Source organism: Asparagus officinalis, chromosome 2 (genome assembly GCF_001876935.1).
Source record: "Asparagus officinalis chromosome 2, Aspof.V1, whole genome shotgun sequence".
Taxonomy (NCBI): Eukaryota; Viridiplantae; Streptophyta; class Magnoliopsida; order Asparagales; family Asparagaceae; genus Asparagus; species Asparagus officinalis.
In genome coordinates, this window is record NC_033795.1 from 13787186 (window position 1) to 13804021 (window position 16836).

Consider the following 16836-nt stretch of genomic DNA (forward strand, 5'->3'; position numbering starts at 1 on the left):
TCCACGACAGTAGGTTAATTAAGATTAATTAGGCACGATCTTTAGACCTTAAAAAAGGCTTTAGATTAATTTAGGCTAATTCACCCTTTTTAGTTTAAACCAACACCGAGAACTAAAATAATTCATCATTGAGCATCGAAGTTGTGGTGAAAACCCAACCCTGGCTCTTCATTATATTGAATTCCACCTGATTAGTTATTATTTTATTTCTTTTAATTTTCATCTCTTCTAATTTACTCATTAGTTTAGCTAGCCTAATAACGTGAAATTTGGTAATTAACCCTAGTCCCTGTGGGATCGACCTTGATAGCTACAACGAGTCTGTGCGCTTGCAGATTTTGCCCTATCAGTTATTAATATGTTATAATTGTATGTGCAAGTATATACACCATGCAGCCTGGACAGATTAGTGATGAGGTCCTATATGACCAGCCTCGACACCGTTCACATGTTATATCCTTTACAGAGGTAACTAAGTTTCTTATAATTTTAATATTGCATTCTTATAATATTGTATTCTTATATATTCATTTGCTTTATAGAAAGGCCCGGATATTGTTATGGTTGATCATAGCCTCAGCCATAGCCGTTGGCATCTAGAGGATGAGCGCATAATAGCAGCTGTAGGACGGGCCGGCTTCTTGACATGTTCAAAGCTTCGTTGGATGAGGCTCGATTGGCCCCTACTCACCGCTTTAATAAATAGGTGGAGGCCGGAGACCAACACTTTCTACTTCCGAATGGGAGAGTCTACTATTACGCTACAGGATGTAGCCATGATACTTGGTCTCCGCATAGATGGTCCGTGCATTACCGACAGTGATAGATATTTTTGGCCGGACAGGTGTGAGGAGTTGTTAGGTGTAGCTCCAGAGTCAATGCCTGGAGGAACTATTAAATTGAAGTGGCTAAAAGAGACCTTCTCGGTGCCGTTGCCTTTTGATGCGCCGCTAATATTGATTGAGCAACATGCACGTGCATACATTATGCACATGATCGGTTCAATATTATTTCCAGATTCGAGTAAAGATAAAGTGCATGTCAGGTATCATTTTTATTAGTATTTACAATTATGTCTGTTGAATTAGCTTATTTTGATAACTTGAAATGTTGTGAAAATGCTAGGTGGTTACCACTTATCGGGGACTTGGACACGTGTGGTGCGTTATCGTGGGGTAGTGCGTTTTTGGCGTACCTATATAGAGAGATGTCTAAGGTTGCATTCATGAAAAATAGTGACCTCAAAGGGTGTCTCAGCTTACTGCAAGTATGGGGATGGGAGAGACTGCATTTGAAGCTGAGACTATGCGTGAATTTACAATTAGACGGACAAATTCCACTAGGATGCAGGTATTATATTTTTTAACGTAGTAAATATAATTATAGTTATTATTTTGGTACTGAATTTTAAAACTAACACAGATGGAATGTCCAAAAATGTTTTGACGAGACCCCGGCTAGACAGTTAGATTTCTACCGAAATGAGCTTGACCGCATGAAGATTTTTCAGGTATCATTTCTATAAAAATGAGTTTTTTCTTCTATATATCAACTTTCATTTTAATGATATGCAATAATTATATGTAATACTCTGTAGATGGAATGGGAGTCCTACACCCCATTTCTCGATCATCTACCCCCGATATGCATAGAATACCCAGTTATATGGAGATCCAGAGTTCCTCTAATATGTTTCGAAATAGTAGAAATGCATGTACCGGACCGCGTGCTTCGACAATTTGGTCTTGCACAACATGTTCCGCAATTTGTTGAAAAAATAGAGAGGAAGGTGAAGAAAGGAGGCCAACAAAAGGACTGGGCAGCTGAGCATCAAAATTATATACACAGATGGAATGATAGATATTTTTGTATTGTTGAGCAAATTGAGCCAACTCTCCAAGAATCAGATTACTACACTTGGTATTGGAGGATAACTAGAAGATGGATACTCCGTGCGACCACATCCCCGGTTGAGTTGCAAAGAGGATATGTGCCTCGGGGTATAGATGAGAGAGAATTACTAAGTATTTTCAAATTTATTTTAAGTTCATTTTTATTAGAATTTTTCAATATTGCTAAATTATGTTTTTTTTTTAAATTTGCAGGTATCAGTAATAGATGATGTTCAAACCATTGCAAATTGTGGCTTGGAATTGGCTCGAGCAGGTAATATAGAATTAAATATAAAATTTACATATTGTAATTTGAATTTTAAAGTAATTTTTGCATTTCGGATTTTTTTGAATTATCTCTCACAGGTACATATCCCGAAGCACAGAAACATGCATCAATATATCAGTCGATAATGCAGAGGCTTCACTAAGCCTTACATCGAACTCATGAAGACCTCCATGATGGACGAGAGGTAGCGCAATTAGTATACACACGTCAACAACGACACAGACGAGAACGACGCAGAAACGACAATGAAGCTGGGCCTTCCCAACATGTTGACGATGGAGCTGGACCGTCACAACCACAAACGCAACCGGATCAGAACTCATCGAAGGTCGGGATGGAGGAGGCCGAAGACAAAGGAGGAGGAGAAGAGTTCTTGGATGTATGTAAGCTAATCGGTATTGTTATATAAATTACAATCCTATTTTGATATGTACATTAGAAACGTATTTCGGGACAATAGATGGTTTTTGGATTTGTAGCCGAGACTGTGGTGTGACTTATTAGATTTGTAAGTGGGTTTGTGGCGTGATTTGTTGGATTTGGATTCGTAAGTTTGTGGTGTATTTTATGATTTTTTAGATTTGATATGTGTTTATACAGGGAATTGACATATGAGTTTGTACAGGGAATTGATATATGTGTTTATGCAATGGTGTAATTTATGATTGTTGCATTTGAAATATGAGTTTGTACAGAGAATTTTCCCGTAACAGAAATACATGCCTAGGAAGTGCACGAGACTAGCAGTCTCGTGCTCTTCTTTTTTGCAGAGATGTAACTCTCTGCAAAGTGCACAGGACTACTAGTCCCGTGCACTTCATTGTGGCCACGAAGTGCACGGGACTAGCAGTCCCGTGCACTTCATTTTTATAGACATGTCAGTCTCTGCAAAAAACACGGGACTGTTAGTCCTGTGTTTTTCAAAGCTGCCTCGAAATACACGGGACTAGCAGTCCCGTGTATGTCGTAAAATTTGTTCCGCAGCAAAACCGACCCTTTTCAGAAGAAAAGGGTCGGTTTTGCTAAATAATTTTCTAAGAGGTCGATTTTGCTATTTAAAATACGAAAAATGTTGATTTTGAAAATTTGTCCTAGGTTAAAACCCAAAAACTTTAAAACAAAAAGACCCGCATAAAAGCTTTATGTGGGCGATTGAGCAATTAAACGCTCAATCGTGCTGCTGACGGCACAATTGACCGCATTTGCTCCTTTCTGTGCGGTTTTCTCCCGCATCCGATTAATCGACCGATTAATCTGCCGGATAAGCCGTTTTTTTTAACACAAAGTTTAATCATTTTTACTAGTAACAATGTACAGCTTCATTTGTCAACAATGCAGCAAGTATGAGCACTGACCAGATGATCCAACAAGAAAACTCGGAGATGCATTGCTTGAAGTAGCATTATGATCTCTTGCCAATATTTCAAAGTATAAGATACGACGTTTCAGATATTCGAGACTGTATATTTCTATGATCTTGAAAGCTTCTGTTTATACATAAATCAACCCAGTTGAGTTATTGTTAGGATCTGTATGAGTTACCCATATGATGAGTGGTACACGATGAAGATGGAGATCAGACTGTTGGTACAGGTAAAGACTTTACCAAGGAAGAAATCGGTGTTGATGAAGATGGAGATAGGGTATCAGAAGAAAGCAAAGGAGTAAATTCTGAGGCTGGAGGGATGTTGATGCTCGTCCTGGCATCTCGTTTGCACACAGGGCAAAACGTTCTCCATGATGTGAGCCAGGAATCAACACAAATTGCATGGAACACTGGAAAAAAAATTAAAGCACTGTGTCAATGCAAAGTAGTAAATGGTTGAATAAACGAAAAGATTATAGAATATACGTACGTGGTATAGCTGTAGCAAAGCTTAAAGATCATGATTAAATAGTGGTATATCATATCCAAGAATTATGATAAGTGTATGATTCTAATAACTCAAGGTTCATCAAATAAATAGTCCAAACAATATACTCTTACTTATTACGGGCCAATCATTTAATTTTTCAATTGAATCAAATAAATGGTGATAATCAATCCGCGATTTCTCTTGATTTGTAATTCAATATGCAAAATGTTCTCCATGATGTGAGCCAGGAATCAACACAAATTGTGTGGAACACTGAGAGAAAAAATTCAAAGCATTGTGTCAATACAAACTAGTAAATGGTTGAACGAATGAAAAGATTATAGAATATATATAAGTACGTGGTATAGCTGTAGTAAAGCTTAAAGATCATAATTAAATAGTGCTATAGCATATCCAATAATTATGTCACGTGTATTTGTCAGAGAGAGAGAAAGAGATTCTAACAACTCAAGCTTTCATCAAACAATAGTCCAAACAATATACTCTCACTTATTATCAGTCCGGGCCAATCATTTGATTTTTCAATTGAACCAAATAAATGGTGAGAGTCAATCTGCGATCTCTCTTGATTTGTAATTCAATACACAAATCAGTTGGTTCTGTCATGTTAGCTATATATGTTACGTCAACTATTTTCCTCGCAAGGTGGTAAGGTGATATCTTGAGCCCCGTTAAGATCCCTATTGCTTGGGCTGAGTTAGCAATCAATCATTGCTTGGATTTATTGAAGATCCACCAAATTTGTCTTAAGATCTCTCCTTAAGCATTTCTCTAGTTCCCTCTCCGTTCACTCTTTCAATGTGCCTAACATCCAATGTTGCCTTATGATTTCTCTTGTAGTACAGCACTGGTGCTTCCCAATGCTCAATTTTCACCCTATTCTTCACACGCTTGCTAGAGAAAAACTTCATTAATTTCACACCCTTTGGGATTTTTTTCTTCTTCAAGTAGCCATATCTTGTGGGAGTTTGTTTTATCTAATTTCATCAGTCAGTCTGAAAGTGGGTCCATGTTTTGCCGTGTGCAAAATCGGAAGTCTAGATCTGCTGTTTGAGTACAGGTATAAAATAACCTGAAAGGCGCTGAAATTCCATCTAGCAGCCTCGAACACAAAATTTGGAACCAATACAACAAACCTTAACAAATCCGAAGACCCAACAAGGATTAATTTGAAAATACGGTTCAATGTTCAATAATACGAATCCCACTAGATCTAACCCTGTCTAATGAATGGCTGTGTATGGATCAAATTCTTCGAGTTGGTGCTATGTAGGTCCGGATCCAGGCAATCCAGTCGCAGCCATATAGTCATCAAAATGACATAGAAGAAGCCACCACTCACCATTGCCAAATCCAAATGATAGCTCCTTCGAAAAAAACAAGCAATACATAACACACAACCTTATGAATTTTTATCTACTTGAGTCATCTATCAAAATAATCCATACATATATCAATATCAAGGTTTATCCTGTTGGTTGTGTCATGTCATCTTGTGCATTTTCATACAATATTGATGCAGAGTTAACAGGATACAAAATTAACAGAGCAGGCATGATTTACCACTAGCATCATCAGTGTGTACGGCACAGACGCAGTTTATCCTCAGCTACTTGTAGATAGCTTTATGTTATATGTAGTTTAATTGCGTATTCATAGTAGAATTGCTGTATATATGGTTCTCTCTCAGTGCAAAATTTCAAGACCTTGCCTATAAGCATAGCGAAAAAAAGAAGAAAAATTAAAGGGAATAGTGTCTGTTAGCAATGTAAACCATAGACCAGGAAAGCGAAGCATGTTCTTAAACGACTCTAGTACCTACATGTTGAGCATATCTCAATATTGAAAAAGAATAACCTGTGATTCATCTTTGAAATGAAAAAAGAAGAAGAAGAAAGTACAGATCAAAGTGTTGACAAAAAAGCGTTAGTGGCAACAAGTAGCTAACCCCCTATAGTATGGTGGGTGTATATGCGATTCACCTTTAAAACGTAAAACAAAAAAAAAAGGAAAAAAAAAAGAAAAAAGGAAACACTAAAAATTAAAGATCTTATGTTTCATATAAAGGCAATAGATAGTAAATAACCGTTGTTATGGACAAGAGACATACTGTGGTGGCATGGTAGAATTCTAAGCTTTTCTCCTGTACTATAGTCTTCCAGGCAAATAGCACATGCACTCGAAGTACAATTGTCCTCCAAAACATTTGTGAATCTCATACTCCGCATCGCTTTCACCAAACTACCACTCATTCCCTGAAACTCCTGGACTCGAGAAGCGATAAACCTCTCACGTATTACGTTGCGTCCATGCAAACATGTAGCCACCCCAACAACAACGGCAAGTAGTGCTAAGAAAGAAACAACCTTTATAGACAACGGGCGGTTTTCAGAGTTGGATAAGATCCATGCCTCAACATCGGAACGATCTATGTATTCCTTCAACATTTTGCCTGAGGCTTTCGATATAAAGACAGAGTGTATTTTGATGCCATCTTGGGTTCCTCTCACTAAATAGTTCCACAATGAAATAATTGAATTAGTATCTGTAGGTATCAGAAAGCAAAGGCTGGCTGTATCTAATAGAAAAGGAAATTAAACCTAAACCTCAAAAAATCCTATTATTGATGTGTAAGTCAAAAATCCCAGGTCTTATATGCAATAACAAGTCTAATTTATAATTGAATGAGTGTAAGTAGGACATCACTTTAAATTGAGTAACTAGAAATTGCAGAATCCTGGTAGACAACAAATCAGCCTCTCCGCAAAGCGGAGGTAAGGTTTCGTACATCCGACCCTCCCCAAAGCCCACAATAATGGGAGACGTGCACTGGGCAACCCCTCTGGTAGACAAGAATTCAGAACTCAAGATATCTATTATTGATCAGAAACAGTCATAACGAGTCTAGTCGCCATTACTTTTAACTATGAGATGAGAATTGTAGTAATTTTTCTATTTCAAGTATTAGACCTATGATAGTTTGCAAGAGACAAAGACTGGAAGAATAATCCATGATTGGTGTCTGTGTGTGTTTTCTGAGATTACCATCATAATCATGCAAAGCAGTTATTTCTCAAAGTGGACGTAGGAACATTTCTAAAATTAGAAAAGAATAAATCATAGGCTGCTAATTGCAACGTTAATGATGGTATATGGTTAAGGGGTGAAATTGGAGAATAGGAAAAAAGAGAGACTGAGGCCTTGGATAAAAAGCAATCATTGATTACTTTAAGCAGATGCTACAATACATGACTGTTGTAAGCGATAGAAGGTAATCAGTAATTAGTTTAAAATGTTGCCGTTCAAATTCTTCATTTAAATTTTCACCAGTGAAATTATAAGGATGTAATAAATGTAAACAAGTATGCTAGCTGGTCGCGAGCCATTTCAATCTATACAAATTGAGTTTGAGGTCATCTGTGATGAAGGTCGTGGATTTGGACAGTAATAAACAAGTATGATTGTTGATGACCACATTTTATTACACTTTTATACACTGATTATCTCTTTTATTTTGAATAATATATCTACTAATAATATTTTTTATCTTATTTTCAAGTAATAAATAATTATCAAATAAGAGCTCACATAAAAGTTATCTCGAGCCCAAAAGATGTCTAATAAGGCCCAAAATGCATAAATCCAAAGCACATAATCAACTCTAGAAGTAAAATTTTAGCATTCATCATTTCTTGGTATGTTGTTATCAATAACTTGGTCTGCAATTGAGCATCAAATCAAATCTGAAAAGAAACTAAGTCAAATTCATGCTCAAGATAGTCAACCGCAAACAAAAGGGATTATCTCTAAATTCAGAAAGTAGAATTTAATATATTATATATATAAATCGTATATCTTGACGAGACGGAGCCATTCAGACTGGCAGAGATTCTAGAAATTTCATTAGCAGCAACACATTATGACAGAATTCTAAATTTAATTAATATATATTCAATTATTTGAAGGTCATGCTGAAGTCTAAGAACCCTAATACCTCGTTTGGTACGCGGGAATGGAGTGGAATGGAATGGTCATTCTCACTTCTCATTCCTTCCTACCAAACACATAATCTTTTTTGAAGTTGGAATGCACATTCCCACTTCTCATCAATTCCCACTTTATGTGGGAATGAGCATTCCTAATGAAATGATAGGGAATGGGCATTCCCACTTAAATGAGAACTAATAAAATATATAATTTTAAAATACGGTCCATTCCCACTTCATTTTATAAATTACACCCAAACGCAAGAATGAGAATGACTATTCCATTCTCACATTAATTCCATTCCATTCATTCTTCCATTCCATTTCATTTGAGTTCATTCCCGCATACCAAACGAGACGTAAGGGTATTTAAGAGAAGCACAAGAATTTTAAATAATTAAATACAAGAGAAATGAAGCACACAAAGCTCATCTCTTTAGTATGAATCAATAATGTAGATTATTTTGAGAGATAATATAGATCTGAGGGTTAATTAATTGGGGTCTAAACTAAATCCTATAATTGTGAAAGTTACTTGAGAGCCAAGACAAATCTAAGAGTTATGAGATATTTTTTTATCTATAAATAGAGAGGTAGAGTGAGGGTAAGAGTGTGTGAAAAAAGTGTATTGAAAAAACTCCATTTTGGAGAGGTAGACCACCCTTAATTGATAAGACCTTCTAAAAATTATAAACTTTAGTTTGTAATATATGAAAAACTCTCTCCTTTTAAATTTACTATTTTTTCTTCTTTGTTGATGAAAATAAAGATGAAAATTTGCTTTCAAAGTGGCAACCCCTAACAATGTAAATTTTTATTTTTCTCTTTTATTTTTTCTTTACAAATTCATGCTTTAGAATTTTATTTTTTTATTTTCATGTTGTTATATTTGATTTATTTTGATGCCTTGTAGTGTAGATTTTCTTTCATGCTCTTTTATTTCGTTATTTATTTTTCATGCTTTGTAGAATTTAATTTCTTGCATTTTTATTTTGTAGTGTTATTTACTTTTATGCTTTTATTTTTGTTATTTAGATTTCTTTTATGCTCATAGTTTAGAACTTTATTTTCTTGTTCTTATTTTTATTTTTATATTTAATTTCTATTTTTCTTGTAAATTAGATCTCTTTCTTTCATGCTTTCTAGTATACATTTTATTTTCATATTTTTATTTTGTAAAATGAGTAATTAAAATCTTATAAGAATTTTAAAATTGTATGAAACTAGTTTGATTTCTTTATGATTTGTAAATTGTTCTCTTTGTACTTAAAGTGATCATGTTTCGGATAATCAACTAGAAAACTAATTAGTAAAATAAGACTTTGATAATGTATGCTTATCTTGAGTGGTTTGATAGGTTATACTTATAAATTCTACAATTATTATCTAGTTATTGTATTTTTTATGAATAGAATTTATCTTAAATGATAATTTAATAGATTATAATTTTTTTAGTAGTTTGATAATCTATACTTAGCAAATCTAAAGAAAATTTGATAAGAAGATAACAGTTCATAAATCATAAATAACTAGTGGATTTAATTCTAAACTCTTCATTTTTCTATTTGATTTTCTCTATCTTGTACTTTCTTTGATTTTGCTCTTTTTGATTATTTTCTTCTCTTCTTGATTTTTTTTCTTGTCTATTTGTTTTTATTCCTTGTTTGTTCTTTATTTTTTTATTGTTCACTTTCTTTCTTCCATCTTATTCTGGTTTTCTTTTATTAGTAAATAATCACACACCCTCTATGCCTTCACATTTTTACTCTCCTCTTTGTCCACACACAACTCTAATGTCTAATTTAGAGTTTCTACAAATCTTCCTCATGCGATTGATATTATAACTATACTATAAATGGATAGCTATTCTTTTGCCATTTTAGTGCATGTTTATTATGCCCATATAAAGTTTTTGGCACTGTTGCTAGAGAAGGTACTTGTAACTAGGATTTTTCTATTTTTTTTCTTTGATTTATGAGTTTAATTATGAAGGAACAACTTTAAAGAAAAAGATTGGGGATTGAAGATTAAAGATTGAAGATTTACTTAAAAAGATTATTTCTCTTTCTAGCATTTTAAATTTCATCCTTTAGTTGATTTCTCACAATTAGAAACTAATAAAAAAATTGTCTATAAAAATCCACCCTCTACTCGAACAACTGCTAATAAGATAATAAATTCAAATAAGAGCTATCTTTTTTAAATTTGTTTGATTATTAACCTTAGTTAAAAAATAAAAAGGTTTCCAATTTACATTATCTTGTAGTTACTTTTAATTCTTAGGGTTATGTTGCATATAGTTAGTAGGAATTCACCAAAGTAATTTGAGCATTTTAATTTGGGCACTCACTTAAAAGTACTCTTAAAGACAATATCCCCTAATCAAGATGAGGTGAGAGATTTCATTATTCTTTCTTTAGCCTGCAAATCACTAATTCATCACTACACAAAGCCAAGCCTTCTAAAATTTAGACGCTGATCCCTAAGGATTCAAGCTTATTAAGGAACAAAATTTTTTTAAGTAAACCAATTTAAATTTACTTAGATATGTTGGTGTCTAAAGTAAGGTTTAGAGGTTACGTAAAGTGCTCTGTAAGAAAAGAAGTACTTAAATTGGTCCTTGACCTTCCTTTAATACTATCTTTTCCTGTTTAATTGACCAAGTAAACTTTAATTTTTTTCACTCAAGAAATATTTTTACTTAGGAGCTGATCTAGTTAAGTTTAAACTTAACCCTAGAATTAATGGTGATTGTTTTAGAGTGATTGTTCTTGATTTGTTTAGTAAGATTTTCTTCTTTTATTTTTCTTCTTTTATTTTTAATCTTTTAGGTCTCTTAGATTTTCCTTAAAGCAAAAACAAAATTAAAAAATAATAATAATAAATTAAAAAATTAACTTGTATTTTTTAGATATTTTTCCTAATCTCCTTTTTAGTTAAAAAAACCAAAGAGAAAAAAGAGAATTTTAATTAACTTTTATTTTTCCAAGATCTTTTTCTCTAATTTTCATTTTAGATAAAGAAACTTTTTTAGTGTATGCGAGTTTGGATTAGAGATAATATCAATTGATTAGTCTGCATCAAAACAAATTTTAAAACCAAAGAAATAGTTAATCCTAATCCATCCATTCTTCAAAATATGTGTTATCCCATTAGTGAAGCACTCACGTCTTGCATTAGGCTACCAAATGGAGCTACTTTTGAACTTAGATAGTACTTCATAAACATGTTTCTGGAATTCTAAGGAACTGGATTCAAAGAAGCTTATAATTTTATATTTCAGTTTGAGAAAGTTTGTCTCTGTCTCATGATTAAGATTAAGAAATTATCTAAGGATAGGATTAAGCTTAGATTTATCATATTTTCTCTAACAAAGCTAAGAAATAGCTGTATAGCTTACCCACTAATTCTATCTCAACAAGGGATAAATTTATTATCGTTTTCTAAAGAAAATTTTCTCAATCCATAAAACGTTTTAGCTTATAAACAACAACTAGAATTTCAAGATAGTTCCAAGTTAGCCCTTCTGAAAGTATTTTGATAGGTTTAAGGATTTTCTTATTTGTATCCTCACACTGGTCTAAAAAAATAGCGATTATGCAAACTCATCCATGAAGGATTACATTATTCTTTAAAGACTTCCTTAGAATCTATGTGTCAAGGGAATTTCATGAAGAAAAATATCACCTAAATTAGAGAAATCACCTACAATCCAGATTAGAGAAATCACCTAAATTTTACATGAAATTAGGAAAACTTCTTCCAAAATTAAAACCACTTCAACCTAATAATTTTCTAGAGGAAACATAGCTCTATTCAACTCACCAAATAATTTTCAACAACCCAATCTACCGTATTCAAACCAACCTCCTCATCGTCTAACATTAAATCCTATAACTCCGAGTTTTGATCATGATAATATATTAGTGTCTTAGAAAAAGGTTTAGAGGCTATGCTTAAAGCTTGTACACAGACCACTAATATATTGACCCAGTCATCCTAACACTCTAAATTTCTTCATGCAGACAACCAATCAAATGTTCAATGCAAACACTCAAGCCATAGCTAGGTTAGAAATCCAACTTAGTCAACTACCTAGTGTAGTGAATGAGAGTGAGAAAGAAATTTTTTTTAGTTAAGCTGTTATAAATCCTAAGGAACCTACCAATCTTAAATGAATGTAATCTATTCCCTACGGTCCGGAAACAGGTTTATAATCAAGTTAGAATGCCTCCGAATTAAACTCCTTTTTCCTCTTCTCCTAGTCCAAGTCCTGAACCTAAACAAACTCTCTCTTTTTTATAACTTTGTTTAACGATCACCTCCTTCCAATGACCAAGAACCTAAAATCAAACTTGGCTCAATTTTTAATGTGTTGCCTCCTAGAAAAATTACTTTTATATCCAATAGGATGAAAGATATTCTAAGAACATTGTACAGGAGATTTGGTTCTCATCACAATCACCGCTATTGCTTACGACACATTAGAGCTAATTTTAAAAAGAGATTTGGTCAAGTACATCTACAAAACCTTCTTTGGCAAGCGGGTGTTACACCCAAAATGTGAGTGTATGATCGGATATAGGATCAAATCAAGGTAACATCTCAAGCTACACATGATTGGATTGAGAGTAGTTTGGGAAGCGATTACATCGACCGGTAGGTACTAAGTAAAGATGGAGGGAATCGCTATTGCATGATGATAACTAATTATTCTGAAAGCTTCAACAGTGTACTTAAGGGGGCTCGAGCAATGCCCACACAGGCGTTGGTTGCAATAACATTTTATAGACTAAATCAGTATTTTGTCAAGCGACGAGATGATGGAGCAAAGTGGGGGACGTTATTCACCCTAAAAATGAAGAGATTATAGGAGCTCGTGTCAAGCAGGCCAGATTGACTAAGATTGTTAGATTTGCTATATATGAATGGAAGGTTACAGACAATCACGGTCAAAATTACACTGTCAATTTACGAGGGACACAATGCGCATGCACATGTAACATACCAGAATTACAAAAATTGCCATGTTCACATGTTATAGCGGTTACGACCAAACAATTTGGAGGTGCAAATACATTGTATTACACATACACTTCTGAGTGGTATCAATCAAGCCACTATAGAGATTCATACAGTCAGTTTTTTCACCCCATTGTAGATAGTCATTAGTGGCCACCCTATAACGGTCGCATGTGTTACCTCCTGAATTTAAGAGACAAGCCGGACGCCCGAGATCAACACGCATAAAATCTATGATGGATGGAGGTCGGGAAGGAGTTCCAAAAAAATAGGTGTCGATATTGTAGACAATCGGGCCATAGGAGATCTCATTGTCCCACCAATCCAAATAAATAGCAATTAATGGGTACAATTAATTTAATTTTTATTAATTATTCTACTTCATTTATATTCAAAATTTGAACTTTTATTTTACTTCATTATATTCTACTTCATTTATATCATCATATATACAGATATGGAGGTGGGCCCATTGACGTATGAGGTCCTTTATGACCAAGCTCGTCATCGATCTGAAGATTGACACTAGGGAGGTAATTAGATTTATTGTTATAAATTATATTTTTAATCATATCAATTATTCTAAGTTATTGATTAGGTCTGCTCTTCAGAGGACGTGTAATTCAAGACATGATGGACGTGAGGAGCGACCAATTGAGTACGGTTGTTGACGGTTCTGAGGACACATGGGGGCAAGCTCAAGCGGTGCACATAATGAAGCTGACGGCTCACAGCAGGCCCAAGCCGGATGTTCATAGTCTATTCGAGTCGATGAGGATGTCATGTACTCCCAACTTCACACACAACCGAACGAGGAACTCATCCGAGCTCACGTCGAAGGTGAACGTGTCTGGGGGAGAGGGAGAGGGAGATGGAGAGTAAGAGGGAGAGGGAGAGGAAAGGGAGTTGTATCCTATTGAAACTGAATATTATGTTTCTGATTGAGTATTGATAGGATGTTTGCATTTGAAACTAAATATTATGTATTCGATTGACTATTGATTATTAGTATGTGAATAGCATGGTATGTATCCGATTGATTATGGATTTTTATTTGAGATTATTGATTGGTATGTGTGTTATTGTGATTGTATTGTAGATTGATTGTGAATTGATATGTAACAGCAGGAGTTTGAATTTTCGGCTGAAAGTGTGTGTACTAGTAGTCTGCCAAATAGTCGGGGTTGGGAACCCCGACCATTTTGTGCACGTATACGAAATGGTCGGGCTTCCTAAACCCGACCATTTTATCGTAGGAAAATTCTCCTCTGTTAAATGGTCGGGGTTCCAAACCCCGACCGTTTTCAGCTCCATTCGGCAACTGGGCCAGAGCTCTCTGCCATATGGTCGGGTTTGGGAACCCCGACCATTTCGAAATGGGCTTTCAAAATGGTCGGGGTTGTCAACCCCGACCAATTAGACATGGCCCTAAATTAGTCGGGGTTGGCAACTCCGACTAATTTAGCTTGTACATAGCTAAATAGTTGGGGTTGGTAACCCCGACTATTTAGAGACGTCATTAAAAAAACCAACTCATTTCGTGACTACGCTGCTGACGTGACCACGAAATGGGTCGGTTTTGAAAAATAAAATGGGAGTCGGTTGAATTTTTTATTTAAATGAGTTTATTTTGAAAATTTGTTCTAATTCTAAATGAATTAGGATAAGGGGTTTAATTGCATTCACTTACATCATAAGATTGCGTAAATCGCACTAAAACCCCAATAACTTTTAAAGAAACCCCTAGATACCTTTTGGGTAAATAACATTAACCCCTAATAACATTAAAAATGCCTTTTATGTAGTTCTTTGGTTCTAATTTATGGGGGTTATCTACAAAATGTAGAAAGTTATTAGGAGTTTTCTGCAAAACATAAAATTAATTAGCGGTTTTAGTGCGATTTTAAAGGTTATTGGGGGCTAACTGAAAAACACAGAAAGCTCTTGGTGGTTTAGTGTAATTCACCCCATAATCCACATAAAAAAGAAAATTACCACAAGCCTGTGACCCTTGGCTACTAGCATATTATTAACAAATGCAAATCAAAGTAAACTTCTGTTATCTATAAAACTGATAGTAAAAATTTAAAAATTTTATAAAAAAAACTTACTGAAGTTAGCCTCCACGTCACGAAAGGACAGAGAAATGTTCTTCGCCATCAAAACAACATTTCCAGCCACAAACCCCACCATCAACACATGAATCAGTAGAGCATAAACCCTAATTAACAAAGCCATTCCCCAAAAAAAACCAACCAAGACTTGGACTTTCACTCCCAAAACGCTAAACACCTGCAAAATTCAAAGTTCAAACAGAATAAGTAACAATTCGATGAATGGATTCTTGAGCACTAAAAATATAGAGAGAGCAGACACGTTTCAATCATGGCAATATTACTTGGAGTGTCATTATTACTTGAAAAAACGGTTATTAGTCAAATCTCCTATAAATCTATTCCATACACAACTTCAATCTTACCAAATTCCACCAAATCTAACAAAAGAAACCACAGATTAGAAGGATGCGGAAGCAACAAAAATTTGTGATTCAAAGAGGTTAGTAAAAACATGTATTTTAATACAATATGGTACTTTTTAATAAAGAAAGTCAAATTACGTGTACAGATTCTCTCAACAATAGGCGTCCTTATTCAATTTATTGTACATATCAATAGGCGCATGTATTTTTTTAATTTAATCAACGGTGATGTTATCAGAAAACAATTCTTTGAGGGCAAATATTATAGGAAAATTTTTCAAAATAGACCATTTTAGAAACTTAATCACCAAAATTGACTCAGTTGCAATGTATTTATCAAATTTGACCTAGTTTCAGCCACGTCAGCAATGTAGGATGAATCTGGATCAAAATCGCGAAATATTTTACCACGAACTTTATGGGATTGAGAATCCTATGAATTTTAGTGGATAATTAAAGTTCACGGGATTCTCAATCCCGTGAAGTTTAGTACGCTACTAAACTCAACGGGATTGTGAATCCCATGGAGTTTTTGTAGCACAAAACTTCATGGGAATACGAATACTGTGAAGTTTGTGTCATAATGAAAACTTCACAGGCTTGAGAACCCTATGGAGTTGCTGATTCATTCCGACGGCAACTTGCTATATGTCATATCTTTAACAACAAAGACACTCTTAATCTATCTTTCACAATCTTAAATATATATGCAATCTCAAGATATATATGAAAATACAACCACATAAATACACACAAATCCAACTACAAAAATACATATCTCTTCGAACAACCCAACCACTATCCAACCATATATATTCATGAAACTTTCAAAATCACTAAACAAACATCATATCATATAAAAAAAAAAGTCGCATACATCCTAGAAATCCTACTCTCTTTCCTCTCCCTCTCTTACCCCTTCCTATCGTCCCCACTCCCGCCACTAAAGTCCATGAACAAGAGCCTCGATGATCTCATTATGTAGCTATTTATGAGGCTCTGTAGTGGATATGGATCATCCTCATTAGGTGGAGCACGTTGAGAAGTTATAGCTCCATCATCACGCGCCGTAGAAGAGAATGCCTTACGTCTTCGCATGTACACCTTTACAAATTATAGTGTCATGTCCTTGCGTCCTTCAAACTTATCAATGTGATTCCTATGAAAAACATTGGCTATCATCTGTCTGATCTTGTTAAATATTTATAGTGCATGTGGATCTCGAACCTCAGTAATGATATCATTTATATGTTCTTCAAGATCATCAAACGCATGGACTTGCAGTTTAATT

The 16836-nt window shown here is 34.6% G+C and overlaps 2 protein-coding genes across 2 annotated transcripts; one reads left to right on the forward strand and one right to left on the reverse strand.

The window, feature by feature from the left end:
• LOC109830859 (protein MAIN-LIKE 2-like) lies at positions 391 to 1061 on the forward strand. Its single transcript, XM_020398220.1, has 2 exons — positions 391 to 468; positions 543 to 1061. The coding sequence occupies exons 1-2, from the start codon at positions 391 to 393 to the stop codon at positions 1059 to 1061; spliced, it is 597 nt and encodes a 198-aa protein (XP_020253809.1).
• On the reverse strand, positions 3568 to 15316 carry LOC109829421 (receptor homology region, transmembrane domain- and RING domain-containing protein 1-like). Its single transcript, XM_020396547.1, has 3 exons — positions 15178 to 15316; positions 6169 to 6567; positions 3568 to 3957 (listed from the first exon to the last, which is right to left on the reverse strand). Exons 1-3 carry the CDS (start codon positions 15302 to 15304, stop codon positions 3758 to 3760), a joined length of 726 nt encoding a protein of 241 aa, XP_020252136.1. The 5' UTR covers positions 15305 to 15316; the 3' UTR covers positions 3568 to 3757.